The sequence below is a fragment of the Rhagoletis pomonella genome, unplaced genomic scaffold (assembly GCF_013731165.1).
Source record: "Rhagoletis pomonella isolate Grant_MI unplaced genomic scaffold, Rhpom_1.0 Rhpom_scaffold_00003, whole genome shotgun sequence".
Taxonomy (NCBI): Eukaryota; Metazoa; Arthropoda; class Insecta; order Diptera; family Tephritidae; genus Rhagoletis; species Rhagoletis pomonella.
Genome location: NW_023458557.1, coordinates 70,431,068 through 70,455,087, shown reverse-complemented (window position 1 = coordinate 70,455,087; position 24,020 = coordinate 70,431,068). Strand labels below are relative to the sequence as shown.

The window sequence follows — 24,020 nt, the reverse complement described above, 5'->3', positions numbered from 1 at the left end:
ACACACAAACTCACACACACATTCTCATTTTCAATCTTAAACAACAACAACTTCGAACACTTCTCAAGCCGGGGAAACCAGCAAACAACAAAGGGGAGTCTTATCGCCCGATAACTCTCCTTTCCCCGGTAGCGAAGACACTCGAAACCCTTCCGCTCCCGTATTTTACGAACCATTTGACCCCAGCGAAACATCAACATGGGTTCCGTAAAGTGCATAGCACAACAACAGCATTTAACGCCATAAACACTCAGATAACTCGTGGCCTTAACCGAAACCGAACCTGAGAGAGAACTATTCTAGTAGCGGTGAACCTGTCCAAGGCGTTCGACACTGTCAGTCATTCAACGCTACTAGAAGATATAGAGGCCTCCTCACTCCCACAGGGACTCAAACGGTGGTCGGCTAATTACCTGACACTCGTCAGTAATTTTCAGAGACAAAACTAGCAAGCCACGTAAAATTAAACAGGGGGTACCACAGGGTGATGTCCTGTCCCCGCTACTGTTTAATTATTACATCTCAAAGCTTACTCAGCCATCAGAGGGAGTTAATATAATCTCCTATGCATGATGACTTGTGCTTGAAAGTAAACGGTTACCTCTCCGAACCTTCTCGCTTATTCACTGTATGGAGCCTTACTCTATTCCCTGCGAAATCCTCGGCAACCCTTTTCACCACCTGGACGAAGGAGGTCAGACTGCAACTGGGTATTCACGTCGATGACGTAACAATACCGACGGTGAATAACCCGAAAATCCTCGGAGTCACCTTCGACAGTCTGCTCTCCATCTCGGCGCATACAACCGCAATTGTCAACAAAGTACAGAGCCACAACAATGTCCTCAAGTCGCTGGCCGGTAGCACTTGGGGCAAATATAAAGAAACGTTGTTGGCAACATACAAGGCAAATGGCCGGCCGGTTCTAAACTATGCAGCACTCGTTTGGTCGCCGGGGACTAGCACGACGCAGTGGATGAAGATACAGACCGGCCAAAATACGGCATTACGAACTGCGACAGGATGCCTCCTGATGACGCCCCAACACCACCTACATGACGAGGCCCAGACGCTCCCAGTAAAGGAGCACAACATAATGCTCTACAAGCAGTTCCTTGCTGGGAGCTACAGACGTGGCCATCCCAGCGGACAGCTGCTCGCGGAAGAGCCCTCGCCACGGCAGATCAAGAGACATCTTTACGAACTGACAGGCGAAGTTCAGAGGTTTATCAAACAACCTGTCAACCCACCGACAGGCCCTGAACGGCATTCACAGGGAATCAGTCTCAAGTTATGTAGACTCTCGCCCTGTGAATGCCGTTCTAGGCACACAACCACCGGACGTGGACGGGACAGAACTTTGTCTGCCTCGGGAGACCCGTACTGCAATAGCCCAACTTCGCTCTGGCTATTGCAGCAGGCTCAATTCCTACTTGAGTAGAATCAACGAGGATGTGCCCAACCAATGCCCGGCATGTGGAGAGTCGCCGCATGACTCGCGGCACCTCTTCAAATGCCCTGAGAACCCCACTCAGCTAAGGCACCTGTGGAAGTCGCACACTTCCTGGGCCTCCCCCTAGCTGAAATTGAGGACAACGTTGATGGATGAACCGCTCCGAACGGGGCTTAGTAGCCGCTACAACAACAACAATTCCTTTTTTTCTTTGGCATTGGACTTTTGTTTTAGGAATGGTCTTTCTTTGGCATTGGACTTCTGTTTTGGGAATGGGTTTCTAATTTTAATGCTAAATGGGAAGAATAAAAGACAATGGCACCGTTTTTTGACACTTTTATTTTTCTTTTTGGCACAATTTGGTACTTTTTTTCCTCAATATGGCATTTCATATCATGATTTCATATCAAAGGGAAGTTGGCAACCCTGAGCCCATACCTAATTTGACAGTTTTTTGGCACAGACGAAAAAAAAATTGTGAATTTTCTAGGACCAGCAGCAATAGGTGTTTTTGTGGAAAATAATCGGAAAATAATTTTCTTGAGCTTACCATGGCAGCGGAGGAGACGAATCCCTTCGCCGCGTTACTAAACGAGCCGGAAGGGCAAAGTGGCTTCAATCAAGAGTTGCTAGAACGCATTCTCCTCTTTACATTGCGTATAAGCGGAGTACACAGTACAAGTGGACGCGCACTCATATCCATGGCTGATACAATCGTAACCACAGATGATACATCAACAGTGAGTGAGGAGTTGTTGGCTCACGCTATATTTGAACGATTAATGCTCCAAAATCCTCAAGAACACTTGGTTGCATCCAGCACAAGCGTCGCTGATGATGACGCAGCTTTGGAAACGCGAGTAATTTGTTATCTGCACCGAGCGTTTATTACTTGCGAACAAACAAAGAATGAGTTACCTGAACAAAAGGAAGCTTGCGAAAGGATAAGAAAACTTATACTGACCAATGCGAGTACTTGTACACGTCAGCCTGAATTGTTCACAAATCAGAGCTTGTCAACTCAATGGTTGAGTGTTCTGGAACAATCTGATCCATCAGATGTGACAACACAAGAGTTTTTTGTACAAACTGTTATCAAAGTAATGGCTGAAGATGATCAACTTGAAGCGCTGGGCGCATTAAAGGCCATTTTTTACCCGATGTTGGCTGAGGTGCAAAAGCAGTTGACTAATGTTAATCTAATAACAATCAAGAAACTCACCTTTTGGACGCTAGGTTATTTCGTACGCGACAAGCGGGTTCCACAGTTGGGTGAAGTGTTAATTGACTACACTACACCCAATCCAAACGCCAAGGGTGTGTAACTATACATTATATATATATGTACGTACATTTCCTCAATTAATTACATTTATTTGTATTCCTTAGGTAGTGAATATATGGACACTTTATTGGGACAGTTGCTTTGCCTCTCCATTATGCCTAGAAAATCCAATGGACCCTTTGAATTCTTCGCAGATATTAGTTTGGAGAACCAACATTCTGACCCGTCACTATGGCAACTTATGGCCATACATCAGGATGCTGTGTTTGCGCTCGTCAAGCAGTTGTTGGTCTTGAGTCCAACTACTAAAAAGAAAACTTTGCAGTGGATTGCCAATTGCTTGCATGCGAATACCTCACGTGGCCATTTATGGAGTAATATTAATTTACCATTTGAACAGGTTATTAATCAAAACGCTAGTGATTCGTTTATGATTGGTTTAACAGCTGTGCTACTACGTCTTTGCACGCCATTGTGTGAGCCCACAATGAAGGTAAGTGCACATAAATTTTTAAAGAACATTTGTGTTTAAATTTACGCATGGGGTAGTAAATTGGACTTAAAATATGCTATACATACCGTGACCAGGTTTCTGTGCACAAAAATCGGGACATTTCTAAAGCATCATATCCGAACACACAATTTTATTTTTATAAGCTTTTATTTAACTTGGTCATCCCGCGGAAATCGCGACATGTTAGAGATTTGAAATTTTCAGCATAGTGCCAATCACGACGACAATGCAATTTAAAATATAAATGAATTCCCTATATGGTCCAGGGGTCTTGATTTAAAGGCGGTCAAAAAATAGCAAGATTTATGGCTAACAGAGCGTAATTTGCCAAAGAACGTAAAACTACTATAAAATTTTTAAAGCTGCCGGCGCGCCGCGGCGGTAGTGTAGCAAAGCTATTTGTGGCAAATTCTAGATATCAACGCAGTCTCGATATGAACCTCGTTATAGGCATCATATCAAGGAGATACAATTAGAAGACTCCAGATGTCGCCCCGCCGGAAGAAGTTAAATATTGCGCCTAAGTATATGCCATGCTACAGCGGAAATGGACGACACGCTATTTCTTTAAATAAAATTAACTGCTGCTATATGTACATATGTATGTTTATACAAAACGTAAGCAATCAACATTTTGCTTGCCAAGTCTTCTGTTCTCTTTCATTGCAAGTTGAATTATTTTAGTATCTATTGCAAGATTTTGTACATAAAACAAAATAACACATTTTAATATACAATGCTTTTATAAATGGACCAAAAATTAGAAATTAAAATAATTAAAAAAAAAATATTTTTTTAAAACCAAGCTTTTATTCAGCATGTACACAATCAAAGGAATAAAACAAGTAATTTTTAGCAAAAAAAAAACCGACTTCAACTCTCATATAAAAAAAAAATATATATATATCTCATGATCCGCTGATCGGATCTTAACCAGATTAGTATGGGACCACCTCTGAGACACTACCTTTCCGATGCAAATCGGTTGACGAACTGATAACGTCCTCCTTTTTTGGAAGTCGGTTAATAAAGTAGTGTAACAAAAGATTTTTTAGCATAATTGGTTAGGTATGTATATGTATGTCTGTATGCAGATATTTAAATGCCGGTTTGCTATTCGCGCGACAAACTTTTTTAAAAACGAAGCAAATTAGTACAAATTGTTTGTAATTTTCATTAGAGTTTGAATAACTCCTTTCACTAAATGGCTTTTAGTAACTTTAACTACACCTTAACTTATTTTATTTTATTCATTTTAGTGCAGTTTTGACAAAATTTGCTTGCTAAAAAATCTTTTGTTACACTACTTTATTTTATTCCTTTGATTGTACATGCTAAATAAAAGCTTGTTTTTAAAAAAATATTTTTTTTACATTATTTTATTATAATTAAAATACATAACATCTTTTAATACAGTTTTATTTAAAACAAAACAATAAAAAGGGAAGAGACATTTAGCAAGTTTTGGGTACTTTTTTATGTATAAGAAATTATTATTATTTTTTTTTAAGAAAATATTTGCAGAACGTTTATAAAAATTCGACGAATTTTAACAAATGATCAAAATTTTACACATTTTCAGTTTTTTTAGAATTGTTTTGAGTATGCAGTTTTGTATTAGCATAATAAAGTGCTAGTTTCCAGACGCTAGAAAATCGCGTTGATTTGTCAGAATTTTTCGGTCACGCTGCACAGTGTAAAATTTGACCCATCTAGCTGCTTTTAATTCTGTAATTCGCATTCAGGCAATCGCTCGCTCTATCTTCGTTCAGGTACTCGGCTACGTCTAATAATAACGGGTTTTCCTTCTCTTTCTCTCGCGACGCTATATATAATGTATAAGCATCGCGACACGTAATTTATATACACTTTACTTAAAAAAAAAACTAAACAAAAACACTCGAATCAGTGCGAACTCCGTTAAAATAGTGAGCATAAGCCCCCAAATGGGCGATATCGAACCTCTCCATACAAATAGGTTCAAACACCTGAACCCAGACGAATACTTAAGTGCACCAGCCATAAAAAACAAACGTCCAAGAGCGGAAGAGTTCCCCTTGCTAAATGAAATACGTCAAAATGATGACCACATTCCCCGCTTTTTAGTCATCACTGCCATCTCAAACTTAACTGTGCAGCAAATTCGACCGATAGCTTCCTATAATGTATTCCAAATAAAAAAAGGTATAAACACTATATCTCGCGACTACATAGATGTCACCCCTTAAAATCTGGAGAACTTCTGCTTAAAACTACTAACAGAGTTTCGTGATAGCCAACTATGTCGACTTTGTTCCAGTAAAAAAACACCCCATGCCAACCTAAATTCTATCCAGGCAAGATTCTACCTTCAAAAACATAATCGACATTTCAGAGGAAGAGCTAACATAAGAACTCGCATCTCAAAAAGTGATCCACGTAAAAAAAAATTTGAAGAAAGTTGACAGTAACTTGATACCAACAGGAGCCGCAATTGTTACATTCGATCTCATTCGGCGACCCGAATACCTCAAGCTTGGCTGGGAAAGCGTCAAAATTGAAGAGCACATTCCTAATCCCATGCGATACAACAACTGCCAGAAACTGGGCCATACGAGAATACACACAACCGCACCACCACCCACACGCCGCCGCCAACAACTCTTGGTTCCTCCTACAATCTGCACGGTATGTCAGACCAGGATATTCCGTAATGTGACATCAGTCAAGTGCAACACCTGCCTTGGCTGGTGCCACTTTAGGGCATGTTCAGGTCTGCGCACCACGCGTAACTGGACGAGGAACTTCGAGGGCCCGTATTGCGCAGCACGATGGCAAACCTCAACCGCGGCCCCACCCACCACCATCACAGGACGGCAACCACCTCAGCAGCGCACACAGCCAATGTCGACACGACCACACACACCTCTCACACCCCGCATTACCACACGTCTCCCGAACCACATGAAGCTCCTTCAATTTAACTGCAACGGGCTTCAGAGCAAGATCGAGGAGATAACCGTCTTTATGGGAAGGCATGGTATACTGATAGCTGCGGTCCAAGAGACGAAGTTGCACAGCAATTCAACATTGTTGAATTGTGCCGGGTACAACGTGCACCGTCGAGATCGCAAGCGAGATAATGGTGGTGGCTTAGCGTTCATTACGCACCACACCGTGCAGTATCGTCTTATCGAAGCAGACATCGACTGCAGGGATACCACCCTAGAATGTCATTGCATTGCTATCCGGTCAGGCGAAATTGAGCTCGACGTTTATATACCCCCTGTCACCTGCTGCCCGGCAGGATATTACCCTGACATAGGTGCGCTCCTCAGAGGTGAAAACCGAATGGTAGTAGGCGACTTTAATGCGCACCACGATCTTTGGCACTCATTCTGCACATTCTGCACAATGAACGACGACGCACCCACCAGGGTTATGGGTAGCTGCTGCAGCTCGCCAGACATAACAATAGTCAGCGCTGGTCTGATAAACAGCATATCATGGCGACCTATGCTGTCCTTGGCATCAGACCATTTGCCCATAGTCATCTCGATCGATAAACCAACCGAATTTGCATCCGCGGAGCATCGAACCTCTATCAACTTCTCCAAAGCTGATTGGATAGGCTTCGCGGAATTTACTGAAAACACCTTCGCTGCTCTCCGCACACCAACCGACGTCCACCTTGGTGAACGTAAGTTCCGCTGGGCTGTCACCGCTGCTGCAGCTCGCTTCGTACCGGCAGGATGCATCACGGACCCACGTCCAAATTTCCCTGCCGAAGCGGCTGTTCTAGCCGATGAGCGTGACAGCATTCGTCAGGCCGATCCCGGAGATCCCCGTATCAGGGATCTCAACGCGGAGATTCGGCAACTAGTGAACGTATATAAGCGGAAGAAGTGGGAAGAACCTCTGAAAACCTGTAACTTCACCTCTGGTGTGAGTAAGCTATGGTCGACCGTGAGTTCACTGTCCAATCCGACAAAGCACGACGACAGAGTCGAAACTTCTTTCGGCGACCATGCCTCGTCGGACCCGGAGCGATGCGCGAGCTACTCTAGCCGGCAGTTCATACTGCATCCTCCGGTGGACAAAACTAAGCGTCGAGTGACCAGAAGGTTGCACAAACTGCCAACAAATTGTGCACCCCTTGCTTTCACCTGCGGTGAAGTTCAGGTGGCTATCGGGAAGGCGAAAGCCTCCAAAGCTATGGGTCCCGACGGAATATGCATGCTGATGCTGAAAAATTTGGGTCCTGCCGGAGTAGCGTACCTAATGGAGGTCCTCAATTTGTCTATGGCCACTCTCATCATCGCAGACATCTGGAAGGTAGGGAGAGTGGTCCCACTACTCAAACCGGGGAAACCCGCCAACAAAGGAGATTCGTGTCGACCGATAACACTCCTTTCCCCGGTAGCGAAGACACTTGAGGCCCTGCTGCTCCCGTATTTCGCGAACCACCTGACCCCAGCGAAGCATCAGCATGGTTTCCGTAAAGTGCACGGCACAACAGCACTTAGCGCCATAAACACTGAGATAACTCGTGGCCTTAACCGTAAACGTCCCTGTGAGAGAACGATTCTAGTAGCGATATAGAGGCTAGTAGAAGATATAGACGCTTCCTCTCTCCCACATAGCCTCAAACGGTGGTCGGCAAATTATCTGAGTGGTCGACACTCGTCGGTAATGTTTAGAGACAAATCGAGCAAACTTAGAAAAATGAAACAGGGGGTTCCATAGGGTGGTGTCCTTTCCCCACTACTGTTTAACTTTTACATTTCAAAGCTCCCTCAACCACCAGAGGGAGTCTCGATTGTCTCTTACGCCGACGATTGCTCGATCATGGCGACTGGGAATTGAATTGATGGCCTGTGTTCGAAAAAAAACGGGTATCTCTCCGAACTTTCTCGCTTCTTCACTGCAAAGTGTCTAGCCCTGTCCCCTACGAAATCCTCTGCGACCCTGTTCACAACCTAGTGGGATGCAGTGGATGAAGCTACAGACAGCACAAAACACAGCACTCAGGACAGCGACCGGATGCCTCCTGATGTCAACAGAACACCACCTCAATGATGAGGCGAAAATGCCCCCCATTAGGGAGCACAACACGATGCTCTGCAAGCAGTTTCTGGTTGGGAGCCACAGATGTGGCCACCCAAATAGACAGCTGCTTGCAGAGGAGCCCTCGCCAAGGCACGTCAGGAGGCATCGATATGAACTGACGGACGAAGTCCAGAGGTTCATTAAGCAGCCTCTGGACCCGTCAACTTACAGATAGGCCCTGAACGGCATTCACAGGGACGCAGTCTCGAGTTATGTAGACACTAGACCTGTGAATACCGTTCTAGGCACACAAACACCGGACATTGCCGTGACGGAGCTCCATCTTCCTCGGGAGACCAGAACAACAATAGCCCAACTTCGCTCTGGCTACTGCAGCAGGCTAAACTCATACCTGAGTAGGCTAAATGCGGATATGCCGAACGAATGTCCGGCATGCGGAGAGACCCCTCACGACTCGAAACATCTCTTCGCATTCCCGGAAAACCTCACAACCCTAACGGCGCCGTCCCTGTGGACCGTCCCCACAGAGGCTGCACGCTTCTTGGGGCTGCCGTTAGTGGAACTCGACGACAACGTCTGAGATATCAACCGATCTGGGCGGGGTTGTTGTAGCCGCTACAACAACAACAACAACAAGAAATGGTGTAGAAACGTCGAAATGTATAGAACGTGCGCTCTGATCCCTCCTCATGAAACTTACGTAAGACCCTATTGTGTTAACTGTGACAATGGTACACATCGACATGCCCTACTTTCCTCAAACATAAGTCAGTTAATAAGCTAAAAATCGATCGACGATGTACCGCTCGATAAGCGTGGACCATTTATAATAGCAACCCCACTGCATACAACATTCAACCATACCGTAGACAACCACCTCTAACGATAGCAAAAATCGTAGCCGGCTCTGCTACAGCCAAACCAATACCTAACGGCATTCAAAGTAAATAGTACTCTATTGACACAACAAACAACAAACCAAAACAACAAATCATCCGACTCAAGCAAAAAACCACAACAACTAAACGCAAATATTAGTACAAATACACACATACAAAAACTAAACTTCCCAAACCGAAAAGAATCAGCAAAAAGCAGTCGCCCAAAAACGGTAATAACTCAGCAACAACTTCAACAAAAGCAGCACAGAAGTCAAAACCACTAAATCGTATCAGTCACATTGCACCAGCATGCCCCACGCTCCTACACTCAGCGTCATCGAAATCACACCTTGCAGCCAATTATACACCAGTTTTACAGATTTAAAAGTTCTCATCACTCCTGAAACGTAGAAATCCACCCTACCCAACAATCCTAAAGATAATATTTAAAACACCCAATAAATACTAACAAAATTAACACAATTATTTCCATTATACAGTGGAACATAAACGGATATACAAACAACTACCACCAACTCGAACTTATACTTAATGAATATTTATTTATTTTATTTATTTATTTATTACGGTCGTATGACCTACATATATATATTCATATGACACATATATAACTAAAATTACAAAGTCCACATCTATTCATTAAAAGTGGGGATAGCGTAATGCTAATTTTCTTATACACTTATTTTAATTTTTATTTTAATCTAGGTGAAATATAGCTTATGCATAATCAATTCCCCCTCTATCCTCGTACTAATTGAAAGCCATATTCCACACAATTATGCTACATTTACTCCCAAAAATTACATCGGATACTTCCACAACTTACCCCACATCACCAAAAAGAAACAGGGAACCGCCGTTTTAGTAAAAAGAATGATAATTCACTAGCTTATAATTACACAATCCTGCATAACTTCTGTCGCAATTGAAATAGTGTCCGCAGAAAAACTAGTGGTAATGTCAATCTACATTCCCCCAACGCAAAACTTCTCAGTACTAGACCTAAACCGACTAATTACACAGGGTGGCAGCAAATGCATAATAGGAGGCGACTTAAATGCATGGAGCACTATTTGGGGTTCCAATCACACCAATTCAAGGGGCCGAATTGTTGAAGAGATGCTAATGTCTTCCAATCTGGTTTGCCTAAACGACGGCACTCCTACGCACTTTTCAATGCACTCCACTTTCACCAGCATTGACCTCACTCACTGCTCTGCGACTCTTTCTCCACAGTGCACCTGGCGAGCTCGTTATTTATTATATGGTAGCGATCATTACCCGATTCTTACGCAACTTAATTCAGTAAATGCACAACGCCACTACAAACCTAGCAGTAAATTCAAAACGGACCAAGCTGACTGGACGAATTTCATCACTTATTGCAACCAACTTACACTAAACTCCGCTCAAATAATGTATATCAAGAATCATTAAAACTAGCCACAATTAGTCGCACTGCAGCACACTTTGCTATCCCCCAAACTAAACCGCATTACCAAAAAAAGAAGGTTCCCTGCTGGGACGCCAATTTATCTACTTCTCGCGAAAAAAAAAAAAATGCGTGGCACAATTTCAAACGCTGCCGATCAATGCCTACAAAAAAGACAACGCTTTATTGAAAAGAACTGAAAAATTAGCTAAGAAGAGTAAAATTGAAGAGCTTACCGCAAACATAAGCCCTACTACAAGCACTAGCAAAATATGGAATGACATAAAGTTGCTAACCGGTACCCCGAAACAGTCCCACATCCTCTGCATTGATACGCAGAACGGCCCGTTAACAATGCTCAAAGACATCGCAAGCCATTTCGCTTTTTTTCATTCAGCTACTTCCTCTGATGCGAATTTCCCTAGAGACTTCCGCGAGAGCAAACCCAATCGACTCCAAAACGAACCTACAATTAGCCTTCCGCTATCCCACGATGCCAAGCAAATCGATTCCAAAATCTGCCTCATCGAGTTAGAATATGCACTTTCTAATCTAAAAAGCACAACTCCCTGGCTTGATACCTACTCGACTGAAACAAAGATTACTCGATTTGTACAATTTAATGCTAGAAACTGGGTCCCTCCCTCATCAATGGAAAACTTCGTGTACCATCCCCATTCTCAAGCCCCATCCATAAGCCATCTGATGATCCGAATAGTTATAGGCCTATCTCTACATTTATGCTTAGGAAAACTTTTCGAAAAAATCATTGTGGCGGTGGTACGCGAAAAACGAAACTCATAAGCCCAAAAAGGACATAGCACATCGACGCACTTCTTCACTTGACTATTACATTTCGAATGCGCTCTCTGCTAAAAACCACGTGTCCATACTAGCGATTGATTTTCAAAAAGCTTTTGACCACATATGTAAAGGGTGAACACACCAAAACTGCGACACTTTGGTAAGCTTATAACTTACCCAAAACGAATCCAATATTTTGAAATTCAAATACCATAAGTTGACCATGACTTTGATTCCTAGTTGAGTTAAAAATGGCAACCGAGCTAGAAACGAGACAAACCATTTTGCACGAGTTTATAAATGATCCGGCCTTAAGTACGCTTAAAATTGCTAAAAAATTAAAGAGTGCACTATTCGACAGTTTGCAGGGTTTTAATCGGTACAAATAAGGCCTGACAGTTACGAGAAAACTGGGAGCGGGGGTTAGCATGGTCAAAGTGATAAAAACAGTGCTCGGAAGGTCCTCAGTGCGTTTTCGCGAGATCCGAAGATTTTGTCGCGTTATGTTGCAAAATCCGTACGGAGATCGCAGTTTTTCGTACAAAAGGTAAAGCGGAAAGCTTCATTGAGATGTTCTACAGCTCAAACAGCGCCAGACCGAGGCGCAAAGTAGAATGTTACAGCGAAATCCCGCATTCGGAAGTTGTATGAATTCTAAATTAAAAAATACAACTGCATTGTTATGGACTGCGAAACCTACTGCTATAAGAATTCAAAATATATTACAGGTCAAGATTTTTATACTGCTGCAAGTCGTCAAGATGCCCCTGAAAGTTGTAAGCTGAAAATGAAGTCCAAATTTCCAAAAACCACATGGTTTGGCAAGCTATTTGTTCCTGCGGCCGTAAGAGCAGCCCTTTTTTCCCATCCGGGACAATGAATGATCAAGTTTATCGGGATGAGTGCCTCAAAAGGCGTCTTCTGTCATTTATCAACAGATAAGGAGTAGGCCATCGTTCTAGGCGGACATGGCAACCTGCCACTATGCCAAGGACACATTGCCGTGGTATAATGCAAATAACATCAATTTTGTACCTCACGACTGCAATCCACTCAATAGCCCAGAGCCACGTTACCTCACAGGTGGCCCCATTGTAATTTGGTATAAGTCCGATCATTTAATCATGAAGAAATTAACGATAATCTTAAATTTTTATATGATAATTGAAGTCGGTTTTGTTTTTTTTTGCTTAAACCTTATTTAGAAAACGGTCCTATGTATGAATGTATATTCAAATTGCTTATATGTAAAAGTTTTACTTAAAGCGAAAGATAATTTTTAAATCTTTATGTGCATATCGACGCTTCCAAAACATTACATGCTAAGTCACCTTTCACTTACCATAGTATGGTTTGGAGGCGTCGATATATCGATGATCCTCTGGAATAACAGCTAAATTTAAAATTCAATAAAACAAAACCCTTCCTACTGTTAGTGTCTCATGCCTCTTATTCTTGTCTATCCATGTCCAATCTTTACTGAAGTAAGTAGTAAGGACTACTAAAGTAAGTAGTGAAAACGCTTAAACGAACTCTCTAATAAATTACACACGTCTAGTGTGGTTGGTAGTCAATCTGATTCTGATTCTTTAATTCAATGCCAAGATGGTGGTTACCCACGCTCTTAACAAAACAACCAAATCTTAAGGTCTAGACACATAACTTAAGGTGTAAACACAATTGCAAAATAGCTTAAGGGCTAGTTACACATCGTATTTGTTAGTCAACGTGCATACATGCTTATGCTAACAACTCGGCCATCCTGACGACTAGAATCTCCTGATTCTACGCCGATTACATATTTAGAGCACTATCTATCCTCGCTCGGCCTTGGGGATGAACGTTGCGGCAACTCAATCGTACGAAACGCCTTCACAAAGTTGCTTGCTGTCGGAAAATTTTGTAGCTTCGCCTGGACCTGTAACTGCTTGTCTGGGATGCCGTCGATTATATACTCGACTAGCTCCCCGTCGCCGAGGTTCAAACCGCTGCTTAGCAAAAACTTTTCGTTAAAGTAGTTTGCAAACGACTCTTCGTAACTCCAGGTACGTTTTTCAAAACGGCGTCGCGTAACCAGGAGATTATCGCTACGTGCAAATATTGTAGCCATCTCCGTCAGCACAACGTCCAGACTCCTCAGAAACATTTTGTTGGTATTATACCAAGTTGCAGCCACACCTTTCAATTTTAGCTGTACCACCAAAGCAAGCATTTCTTTGTCTACCTTAAGGTCTTCTTGCAGGTGCACTACTTGCGCACGCCACATCTCGAAATTTTCGCCGCCGTCATATTCGGATAATAGCTGCTTTACTGTATCGAAGGAGAATTCCTTAGTGACAGTGTGCGTCTTTTTTTGTGCTTCTATCGACAGCTTCAGCCTCAACATTTCAATTTCTTTTTGAGCAACTTAACTCTAAGACTCTCGGACTCGACATTGGCCACACTGTTAAACAATCAACGCCGGTCATCTACTTCACGGCTTGTGTGCATTTGAACACCGAACTGCCCATCTATATTGTAGTTTGCATTACTGTCTGAATCGTTGTCCGCTATGTTGAACATTACATTGTACGCTACAATTTCCGCTTCATTGACCGCTACGTTGTTTGCTGCAACTACCACTACATTGGCCGCTACATTGACCGTTGCATTTACCGCTACATTTTTCGCTGCATTTACCGCTACATTTTCCGCTAAGTTTTTCGCTGCATTTACCACTACATTGTCCACTGCATTTGCAGCTTCGTCGTGTTACTCACTGCTTATTTCGTCACGCCTTTCAGCAGCGTTGTCATTGGCTTCGTCAGTTAAATCCACTGGTTCGGTACCTGGGAACAATCCGCGTGCCTCTGCTGATAACTGTCTAAGCCTTGCTGCTAGTGACGCCTTTGCACCACTTACGTTTACGCCAACGGCTGCGCACCACGCCTTTAATTGGAGGAGCGTATACTTTTCTGCACTCACGACGTCGTCTCCCATTTTAAACCGCGCGAAAATTTTTATTACAGAAGAAAACTATGTATGTACGTTGGAGTGGCTTCGACGACCACTTCTGATGAAAACGCTTAAACGAACTCTCAAATAAATTACACACGTCTAGTGTGGTTGGTAGTCAATCTGATTCTGATTCTTTTATTCAATGCCAAGATGGTGGTTACCCACGCTCTTAACAAAACAACCAAATCTTAAGGTCTAGACACATAACTTAAGGTGTAAACACAATTGCAAAATAGCTTAAGGGCTAGTTACACATCGTATTTGTTAGTCAACGTGCATACATGCTTATGCTTACAGTAGTAAAGATTTTACATGGATTAGACAAAGATTAGAGACATGAGATAACCAGTATACAGGTTTTTTTCTTTTTTTTTTGAATTGTGCCGTTATTGTAGAGGACGATTGATATGTACTGCAGCAAGCGACTTCAAAGCTTACTTCTATTCACTGGGCTTGGTTCGAAACGAGCAAGTAACTGGTTGGCTTGCTTGTTGGATTTCAACTCATACTCGTACTTGATCTAGTTCAAACATATCGAACTCACGATTTATTAGCGAAACAAAAACACACTAACACATAACAATACCCATTGGTTGTAAGAAGCAGATTCAGGGTTTGCAATATGTACGTACATTAGGGTGGTCCTTAATATAGGAAGCAAATTTTTATATCTGGAATCCTAAGACTCAATCCCAACGTCCATGCTACTATAGTGGAAGATATCACATATAAATTTTGGTCCTGATTGGAGACGGTATAGGTGTGTCGAACAGGGGGCAAAGTTTAGATTCCGCTATGGAGACTCAAAAAATTTAAATAAATTTTTTTTTTCCCCTAATAAACAAAATCGATACTACTTTAGCCGAAGGTATCACATATAAATTTTGGTCCCGATTGCAGTCGGTTAAGATCTTAGGCTTTAGTATTATCGATTTTGGGTATTAAATGAAAAAAAAAAATATTTTTAACTTTTTAAGTCTCCATAGAGGCTTCTGACCTCTGACCCCTTTGCGACACGCCTTAACCGTCTCCAATCGGAACCAAAATTTATATGTGATGTGTATTACCGATTGAGGGGGTGAGATTTAAAAAATCGTTCATTTGATTTTAAGGACCACCCTAACGTACATATGTATTTACAAGTGCTGTTGCTGTATTCAAACTTGCGCTTGTATTTTTTTTCAAGTAGCTTGAAAACGTAAATGAATTGGCTTGTGCAGTACACTGATATGTACTTACATACATACATAACAATTCAAAAAATTTTAGAAATAGTTAACATTTAAGTTTATCTTTTACAGGTATTACTAGTCGATCCAACATATTGCGCTGTTACCGATGAAGATCGTCAAGCCAAACAAGTGAGCATGTTGAAAGCCACAGAAGAGACGTGCCTCTTGCCTACCGATGAGAATGAGACCCGTCTTGTTGCTGAAAAATTTAACTTCGTTACGGAAATATTCTATATGACACATAAGGCATTCGAACTAGGCTATGCAGCATGCATTGAACGATATACACGCATGACTCGTGAGCTACATAATTTGCAAACCGCTTATCATGATGTTGCCCAAAGCCATCCCAACAATGCTTTAGCCAAAAATTTATTGCGTATGCTGAAAGAGCAAATGCAACAATATTTATGTATGCGCAACGGCTTAATGGAACCGTCAAATGATACGCACATACTTAAATTTTTCGAAGCTTCCGCCATTTGGCTAACTGAAATTGCAATGGTTACCAAGGAGGAGTTTCAGGTTGCCACCACTAAGGAAGACTTTGCACCGCACACGCTTAAGCAAAGGCGAATACCCGACAAATGTGAATTCGTACCGCCATATTTGAAATCGGTGCCAGAAAATGTTATCGACAATGTGGTTGCCTATTTAAGTTTTAGCCGACACTTTCCACCCGGTCAATTCATCGAGTTGTATCATTCGTCACACGATGCTCTATTCAAGATGATCGTTTTATTTATGGGTAGCGCAGAACTTGTTAAAAATCCACATTTGCGCGCCAAGCTTGCTGAGGCATTGGAATTTCTGTTACCTAAAAAAATTTCTGGCAGTATCCGTAATTCTTTCATAACACATGTGTTCGACAACAATGTGGATCGTTTGAAGGTGGTGCCTAGTTTGCTGAATGTGTTCGTAAGCATCGAAATGACCGGACAGTCTGTGCAATTCGAACAAAAATTCAATTATCGTCGTCCCATGTATGCCATTATGGAGTACTTATGGAGCAAAGAGGAGCATGTACAATGTTTCAAAAATTTGGCTATTGAAGCAGAGCAAAATATGGAGGCTATTGAACCACCACTTTTCCTCAGATTCATTAATTTACTAATTAATGACGCTATATTTTTGTTGGGTAAGTGAAAATGCTTATTCTATACATATTTTATCTGAAAGCGGAGGCTTTTCCATACTATAGGTGGTTTTGGTAGGGTAAGCATTTTCTCTGAATTTAACATTTCAATGCAACTTCCGACTTTGGCATCTGTAAAATCTATACAAAAGCTACTGACGAATCTATATACGGTTGAGCGTTTTTTTTATATTTATTTAAATGCAAATACGAATACAATAGGAAACGATGATACATATTTTCATTAATATACAGAGTGATTCAGCTCGAAAATATATATGTACATACTTATGTATATGTGTATTGTGTATATAAAAAATAAATTGGTAAAATCGGTAATTAAAAAACAAAAAAAAATAGTAATAAAAAAATATTTGCTAAGTGTTTGGCCAAGCTTCTCCTCCAATTGCGGTGGCGTCTTGACGTTTTAGCAAAAATTAAGGGGCCTACAGTTTTACTCCGCCTCCGAAAGGCAAATGGGTTTTAAGAGAAGCTTTTTTGAGTTACAAACATTCGGAGGTATTTTTAGGAGTCGCTCGGACCAGGGATCGAACCTAGGTCCTACGGAGTAGTACTATGCGTCTGTTGTTGTTGTTTTTGTAGCGGCTACAATAACCCCGCCCAGATCGGTTGATGTCTCAGTCGTTGTCGTAAAGTTCCACTAACGGCAGCCCTAAGAAGCGTGCAGCCTCCATTGGGTCAGTCCACAGGGACAAAGCCGTTAGGGTTGTGGGGTTTTCCGGGCATGCGAAGAGATGTTTCGAGTCGTGAAGGGTCTCTCCGCATGCCGGACACTAATTTGGCGCATCCGCGTTTAGTCTGCTCAGGTATGAGTTTAACCTGCTGCAGTAGCCAGAGCGAAGTTGGGCTATTGTGGTTCTTGTCTCCCGAGGCAGATGAAGCTCCGTCTCGTCAGTGTCCGGTGGTTGTGTGCCTAGAACGGCATTCGGCCCTATCGTGAATTCCATGTGAACAAATATTCCCAAAAATTATAAAGCAAAACAAAAAAAAAATGTTCCCAATTTGTTTTTGTTTTGCATGTTAAATGATGGGAACGATTTATTCACATGGAATTAGCGATGGGGCTGATTCCCGGCTGGGGGGGTACCCGGCGACCACACTGGTGCTGCGTAGTTTAAAACCGGCCGGCCTATTGCCTTGTATTTTGCCAGCAACGTTTCTTTGTCTTTGCCCCAAGTACTTCCGGCTAGCGACTTGAGGACCTTGTTGCGGCTCTGTACTTTATTGACAATAGCGGTTGCGTGCGCAGAGAAGGAGAGAAGACTGTCGAATGTTATTCCGAGTATTTTGGGGTTATTCACCGTCGGAATTGGTGTGTCATCGACGTGAATCCCCAGCGGTAGCCTGACCTCCTTCGTCCAGCTGATGAACAAAGTCGCAGAGGATTTCGTAGGGGAGAGGGCTAGGCACTTTGCAGTGAAGAAGCGAGAAAGCTCGGAGAGATACCCGTTTACTTTCGAACACAGGTCATCAATTCCATTCCCAGTCGCCATGATCGAGCAATCGTCGGCGTAAGAGACAATCGAGACTCCCTCTGGTGGTTGAGGGAGCTTGGAAATGTAAAAGTTAAACAGTAGCGGGGAAAGGGCACCACCCTACGGAACCCTTTGTTTTATTTTCCTGAGTTTGCTCGATTTGTATCTAAAACATTACCGACAAGTGTCGACCACTCAGATAATTTGCCGACCACCGTTTGAGCCTCTGTGGGAGAGAGGAAGCCTCTATATTTTCTAGTAGCGTGGAGTGGCTGACGGTATGAAACGCCTGTGTCGATACGAATCTTCTTTGTTGGCTGGTTTCCCCGGTTTGAGCGGTGGGACCACTCTCCCCACCTTCCAGATGTCTGGGATGGTGAGAGTGGCCATTGACAAATTGAGGATCTCCGTTAGGTACGCTACTCCCGCAGGACCTAAATTTTTCAGCATCAGCATGCATATTCCGTCGGGACCCATGGCTTTGGAGGCTTTCGCCTTTCCGATGGCCACCTGAACTTCACCGCAAGTGAAAGCAAGAGGGGCACAAGTTGTTGGCAGTTTGTGCAGACTTCTGGTCACTCGACGCTTGGCTTTGGCCACCGGAGAATGCAGTATGAACTGCCGGCTAAAATAGCTCACTCATCGCTCCGGGTCCGACGAAGCATGGTCGCCGAAAGAAATTTCGACTCTTTCGTCGTGCTTCGTCGGATTGGACAGTGACCTCACGGTTGACCAAAGCTTACTCACACCAGAGATGACGTTACAGGTCTTCAGATGCTCTTCCCACTTCTTCCGCTTATGTCGCTGTGGTCTGTCGTGGTTGTGGTGTGGTCTATTGTGTTGTTATGTTGTTGTGCTGTGGTGTTTGTGTGGAGCCGCTCAGGTGGACTGGGGTTAGCCGTGGAGGCTGCTCTATTTGAGCAGCAGGGGGTCACAAACGACGTGGTCCACTGCCGATGTGTCCGTAATCCCGAGCAGACTCTGAGGTGACTCCACTCCTCGCAAGCATTGCACTTGACTGAGGTGGAGTTGTGGTGTAGTCGTCTCTGGCATACACAGCAGGTGTAAGGTTTCTGGCCCTGGGTTTGACTCGATGCCAGCCCTGAACAGAAGAATACATAGCGAATGTAGCCCTATAGACGAACAACTTCCGAGATACTTCGCCGACCTAAACGGGGTTATATCGCCGAAACAACAGCCCTTGGTCGGGTAAAACCCGAGTCATTCCGGTACGTAGTACCGACTGTGGTGGGAATGGTACTATGCGTCTCTACCCACTCGGCTACTGCGGTTGCCTGCGGCTTATGTCATTAGTTAATGAAATGTATCATACTTATTCATTTGGTTTTATTCTAATTACAAATATTAAAACTTCGAATATTTTTAGATGAATCCCTTTCAAATTTGGAGCAAATACGCCAACTTCAAGAGGCACAGGCGCGTGGGGAATGGAATGCTCTCTCACAAAACGATCGCCAACAACAGTTGTCCAGTCTGCATCAATTAGGCATGAGAGCCCGCATAGACAACATACTTGGTCGCGATACCATTAACATTCTAAAATTGCTAACAATAGAAATTAAAAGTATTTTTTGCCATAACAGCATGGTGGATCGTATTGCCGCCATGTTAAATTATTTTCTCTTGAATTTAGTCGGACCGCAAAAGGAGCGCTTCAAGGTAAAAGATAAGAAGGAATTTGAGTTCGATCCTGCGCAAACGGTATTGGAAATCTGTCGCATCTATATCAATCTGAGTACCAGTGAGCAATTTTGCTTAGCCGTATCGCAAGATGGCCGTTCTTATAGCTCGCAACTATTTAGTTATGCTGAAAATATACTCGTACGTATTGGTGGCGGCCAACTGATCGGTGAAATAACTGACTTTGCTGCCAAAGTACAACGCATGGAAGTGCAATATCGTGAAGAGCAGGAATTCTTAGCTGATGCACCCGAAGAGTTTTTGGATCCAATTATGTCCACGTTAATGACCGACCCAGTAATACTGCCTAGCTCGAAGGTGACAGTGGATCGTTCGACCATAGCTCGACATCTGCTCAGCGATCAAACTGATCCTTTCAATCGCGCTCCGCTCACAATGGACAAGGTACAGCCAAATAATGAACTCAAGCAGGAAATCGAAATGTGGATAGCGGAAAAACGCAACAGTGCAAACGCGCCGAAAAGTTGAAGTTGTACGCGGGGTAGAAAATAACCAAAGATGTTAATACGCAGTTGTAGTGGTGCGATAATAATGGTTAGTACATACATATGTATATGTATTAGTATTTGAAAAAGTGTAGCTGTATCTGCGATGCAACAAAAAAAATGTATGTACATTTTGTCTTTATCAATGCAAACGATAAAGTTGAAATTTTACAGAAAAAACAAAAAGCTTATTTTAGTTACGCGAATAAATATGTATAAATTTTTTTAAATTTGGTTTTGTATTTTAATAAGAAGGTGCATCTGGGAGAAAGCTAAAGGAATATTTACATACAATATGCAAAGAACACATTTCTAAACAAAAAAATCAATTAGTACATTTAGCATTGATGCTGACGATGTGTCCGCAAGATGTTGACAACTATAAAATGAGCGAAACTTAAAATGTTTTACACACCAAAAGCGTCAAATTCCACCATCAAAAATCTTAAGCAGTTCAAAATGAAGGGGTGCTAATGTGTCAACGATTAATAAAAATACATTTTTTGTTTGTTTTTGAATACGTACTTTAAATTAAATCATATATGAAGGACAACTTTCCTTAAAATGATGTTTATTGACTTAAATTCTAGGTTAATTAAAATTATGAAATGCAAAAATAATTGTAGATATGTGGTTTTTTCTTTGGTATTAATTGAAACATAGTACATTTATATACATATAGCACATGTATGAGTTGTATTTTGTTACATATGTATGTAGATAAGACAAAATATGAATTATAAAAGTTTAATCCATTCCTTCAAAAACACAATTGTGGTCAATGTAAAACAAATCAATTTAATAAATGTAAATGTAAGTTACAACTTTATACATAATTCCTTGTCACCAATTCCAGATTTTTGAATGTAAATTGTTTTGTGCTTTTGCCCAATTTTATAAAATAATTACATAATACAAATGTTATTTATAATTGGTTAACAGTTTCTTGTTCAATTGTATTAAATCAATGCGGTTGCTTATTTGTTGTTTAAGTATATTAAATATGGGTAGAATTCAGTTTAATTTCGGGTTATATGCTTATATATTCTAGAAGCCTTTGTTTATGAGTATCATTAATTTGTCAAAATATACATACATACATTTAAATAAATGTATATTCATATGTGCTATGTATGCGTTTTTTAAACGAGAATGAAGCATCGGAAGCCTCAACCCCGTCAGTGCGAGACTTTTTTCACTAAACCTGTTGTTCTTGTTGTAGCGGCACTACTAAGCCCCGCCTATTTCGGTCCATCCATCAATCATTTACTTCAACTAAAGGTAGGCCCAATAAACGGGCAGTTTCGACAGGGTCGGAACGTTCCCACGACAGTCGGGTCTACGTAACCGGAACGACCCAGATTTATATTTGGCCAAGGACTGTCACTCCAGCAACAACTCTTTTGGGAGCTTGTATGCTGCTACAACAACATGGTCGGAACCTAAATAAATCCTGAAATTCGTCCAGGTGATGAAGAGGTCGCCGCTAATTTTGTTGGGGAGAGTGTTGAGCTCCACGCAGTGAATAAGCGAGAAAGTCTGGAGAGATGGCCGCTTAGCTTTGAGCATAGGTCATCAATTCTATTCCCAGACGCCAATATTGAGCAGTCGTCCATGTATGACACCCGGGAAACTCCCTCAGTTGGTTGGGGGAGCTTCGAGATGTAAAAGTTAAACAGTAATGGGGAGAGGACATCACCTTGTGGAACGCCTTGTTTCATTCTTCTTCCCTGTGGGAGAGAGGAAGCCCCAATGTATTATGGTAGCGTGGAACGGTGGACAGTATGAAACGCCCGTGACAAGTCCAACGCTGCTTGGACTGTTCTCGGACAGGGGTGGTTGCGGTTTAGGCCACGAGTTGTCTGGATGTTTATGGCGTTTAATGCTGTTGTTGTGCTGTGCAATTTACATAACCATGCTGATACTTCCCTGGGGTCAGGTGGTGGGTAAAGTACGGGAGTAGCTGGGGCTCTGGTGTCTTCGTGACCTGGGAAAGGAGCGTTATCGGGCGATAAGAGATAAGAGCAGTGATTTGCACACATCAGGAATGATGACAGTACCCATTGACAGGTTAAGGATCTCTGTGACATATGCTACTCTCGCGGGCCCCAAATGCTTTAGCATCAGCATGCAAATTCCGTCGGGTCCAATGGCTTTGGAGGCTTTCGCTTCTCGATGGCCACCTTTACTTCGCCGCTGCTGAAAGTAAGTAGTGCACTGCTTTTGGGCAGTTTGCGCAGCCACCTGGTCACTCGACGTTTGGCTCTTTCTACCGACGGATGCAATGTGAACTACCGGCTAAAATAGCTCGGGGCCGACGAGGGGCGATAATAGAACGAAATTTCCACACTGTCATCTCGCCTCGTCGGGTTGTGCAGGGACCTCACAGTTGACCAAACTTACTCATACCAGAGGCGAAGTTATAGGTCTCCAAGCTCATTAGCTTGGGATATTTAGGCGGACTTCCGCGATGCGCTCGGATGGTATGAAGCGAGCCGCTGCGGCAGACTTCCCTGCGGAATTGGCATTTGCCAGCGTGTATGTCTGTGGGTGTGGGAGGGGCGGCGACTCTGTTCTCGGTAACTTCCGCGAAGCCGTTCCAATCAGCTTTGTTGAAGTTGATATAGGTTCGGTGGTCCGCGGGAGCAAAGTCGATGGGCTAATTGATCGAGATGATTGTAGGGTATAAATACCTTGTTCTTTTATACCTGTAGAATTTTTATTTGTTCTGGTGTTCTTAGATTTTATTAGAATTTCTAAGTTTTTAAAATCATTAAAATAAAAGTCTTCAAATTACAAACATAAAATGTTCTAATAAATAATTCAAAATTTTGAATAATAAAATTTCATCATGATACATATATTGGCGATCCTGCATTAAACCTGGACTAAAAACACAACGACGAACTTCAAATATCTATCAACGAAAAGCGCAAGATCAAAGAAGCAACAAATCTTTCCAAATATTTCTGCGCTGACGCGATGTGCATACGCTGTTATCCTTTCCGCTGCAATAGTGTGAAAATTTTTGCCAGTCCAACTGCCACAACTTAAAAACTACAATCGGGAATATATCAACAAAGACAAGCCTGGGAAACAAGTTGCTTGTCCGGTTAACCAATCGCTCCACATGGACAATTTTGTAACCTTAATTTCCACATCTTGTCATATCACATCTTCCTGAATATACACAACTATAATTTTAGTAAGCCACCAAGCATTAGCCCCCAGCTTATTTACCGGCACTGCTACGGCAGCAGCAGCCGTTCATTTCTCCAACAACCCTCAACGTCTATGACCACAGCCAATAGTTCAACACCAAAAAAGTTAGTCACTGTTGTGCCGCTTAACATAGAATGGGTTCTAGACTCACTGAATACGTTTCAAACGCAGCAACATTTAGAGTATCAAAAACAGAATCAAGGTCAACAGCTGATGCAGCAGTATCATGTCTCAGCAATAACAACAATTAGTCTGTTCCAATAGCAGTCCGGTTTACAGGATTTAGTCAGAA

General features: G+C 42.4%; 1 protein-coding gene and 1 long non-coding RNA gene across 2 annotated transcripts; one reads left to right on the top strand and one right to left on the bottom strand.

Moving 5' to 3' along the window:
• Positions 1-2,004: 2,004 nt before the first annotated feature.
• Positions 2,005-21,131, top strand: LOC118735428 (ubiquitin conjugation factor E4 A). Its single transcript, XM_036465167.1, has 4 exons — positions 2,005-2,770; positions 2,843-3,231; positions 15,738-16,806; positions 19,687-21,131. Exons 1-4 carry the CDS (start codon positions 2,005-2,007, stop codon positions 20,487-20,489), a joined length of 3,027 nt encoding a protein of 1,008 aa, XP_036321060.1. The 3' UTR covers positions 20,490-21,131.
• Positions 21,132-22,566: 1,435 nt separating this feature from the next.
• LOC118735429 lies at positions 22,567-23,984 on the bottom strand. Its single transcript, XR_004992597.1, has 2 exons — positions 23,747-23,984; positions 22,567-23,686 (listed from the first exon to the last, which is right to left on the bottom strand). It is a non-coding gene; the product is annotated as an uncharacterized LOC118735429 (long non-coding RNA).
• Between the last annotated feature and the right edge of the window lie 36 nt (positions 23,985-24,020).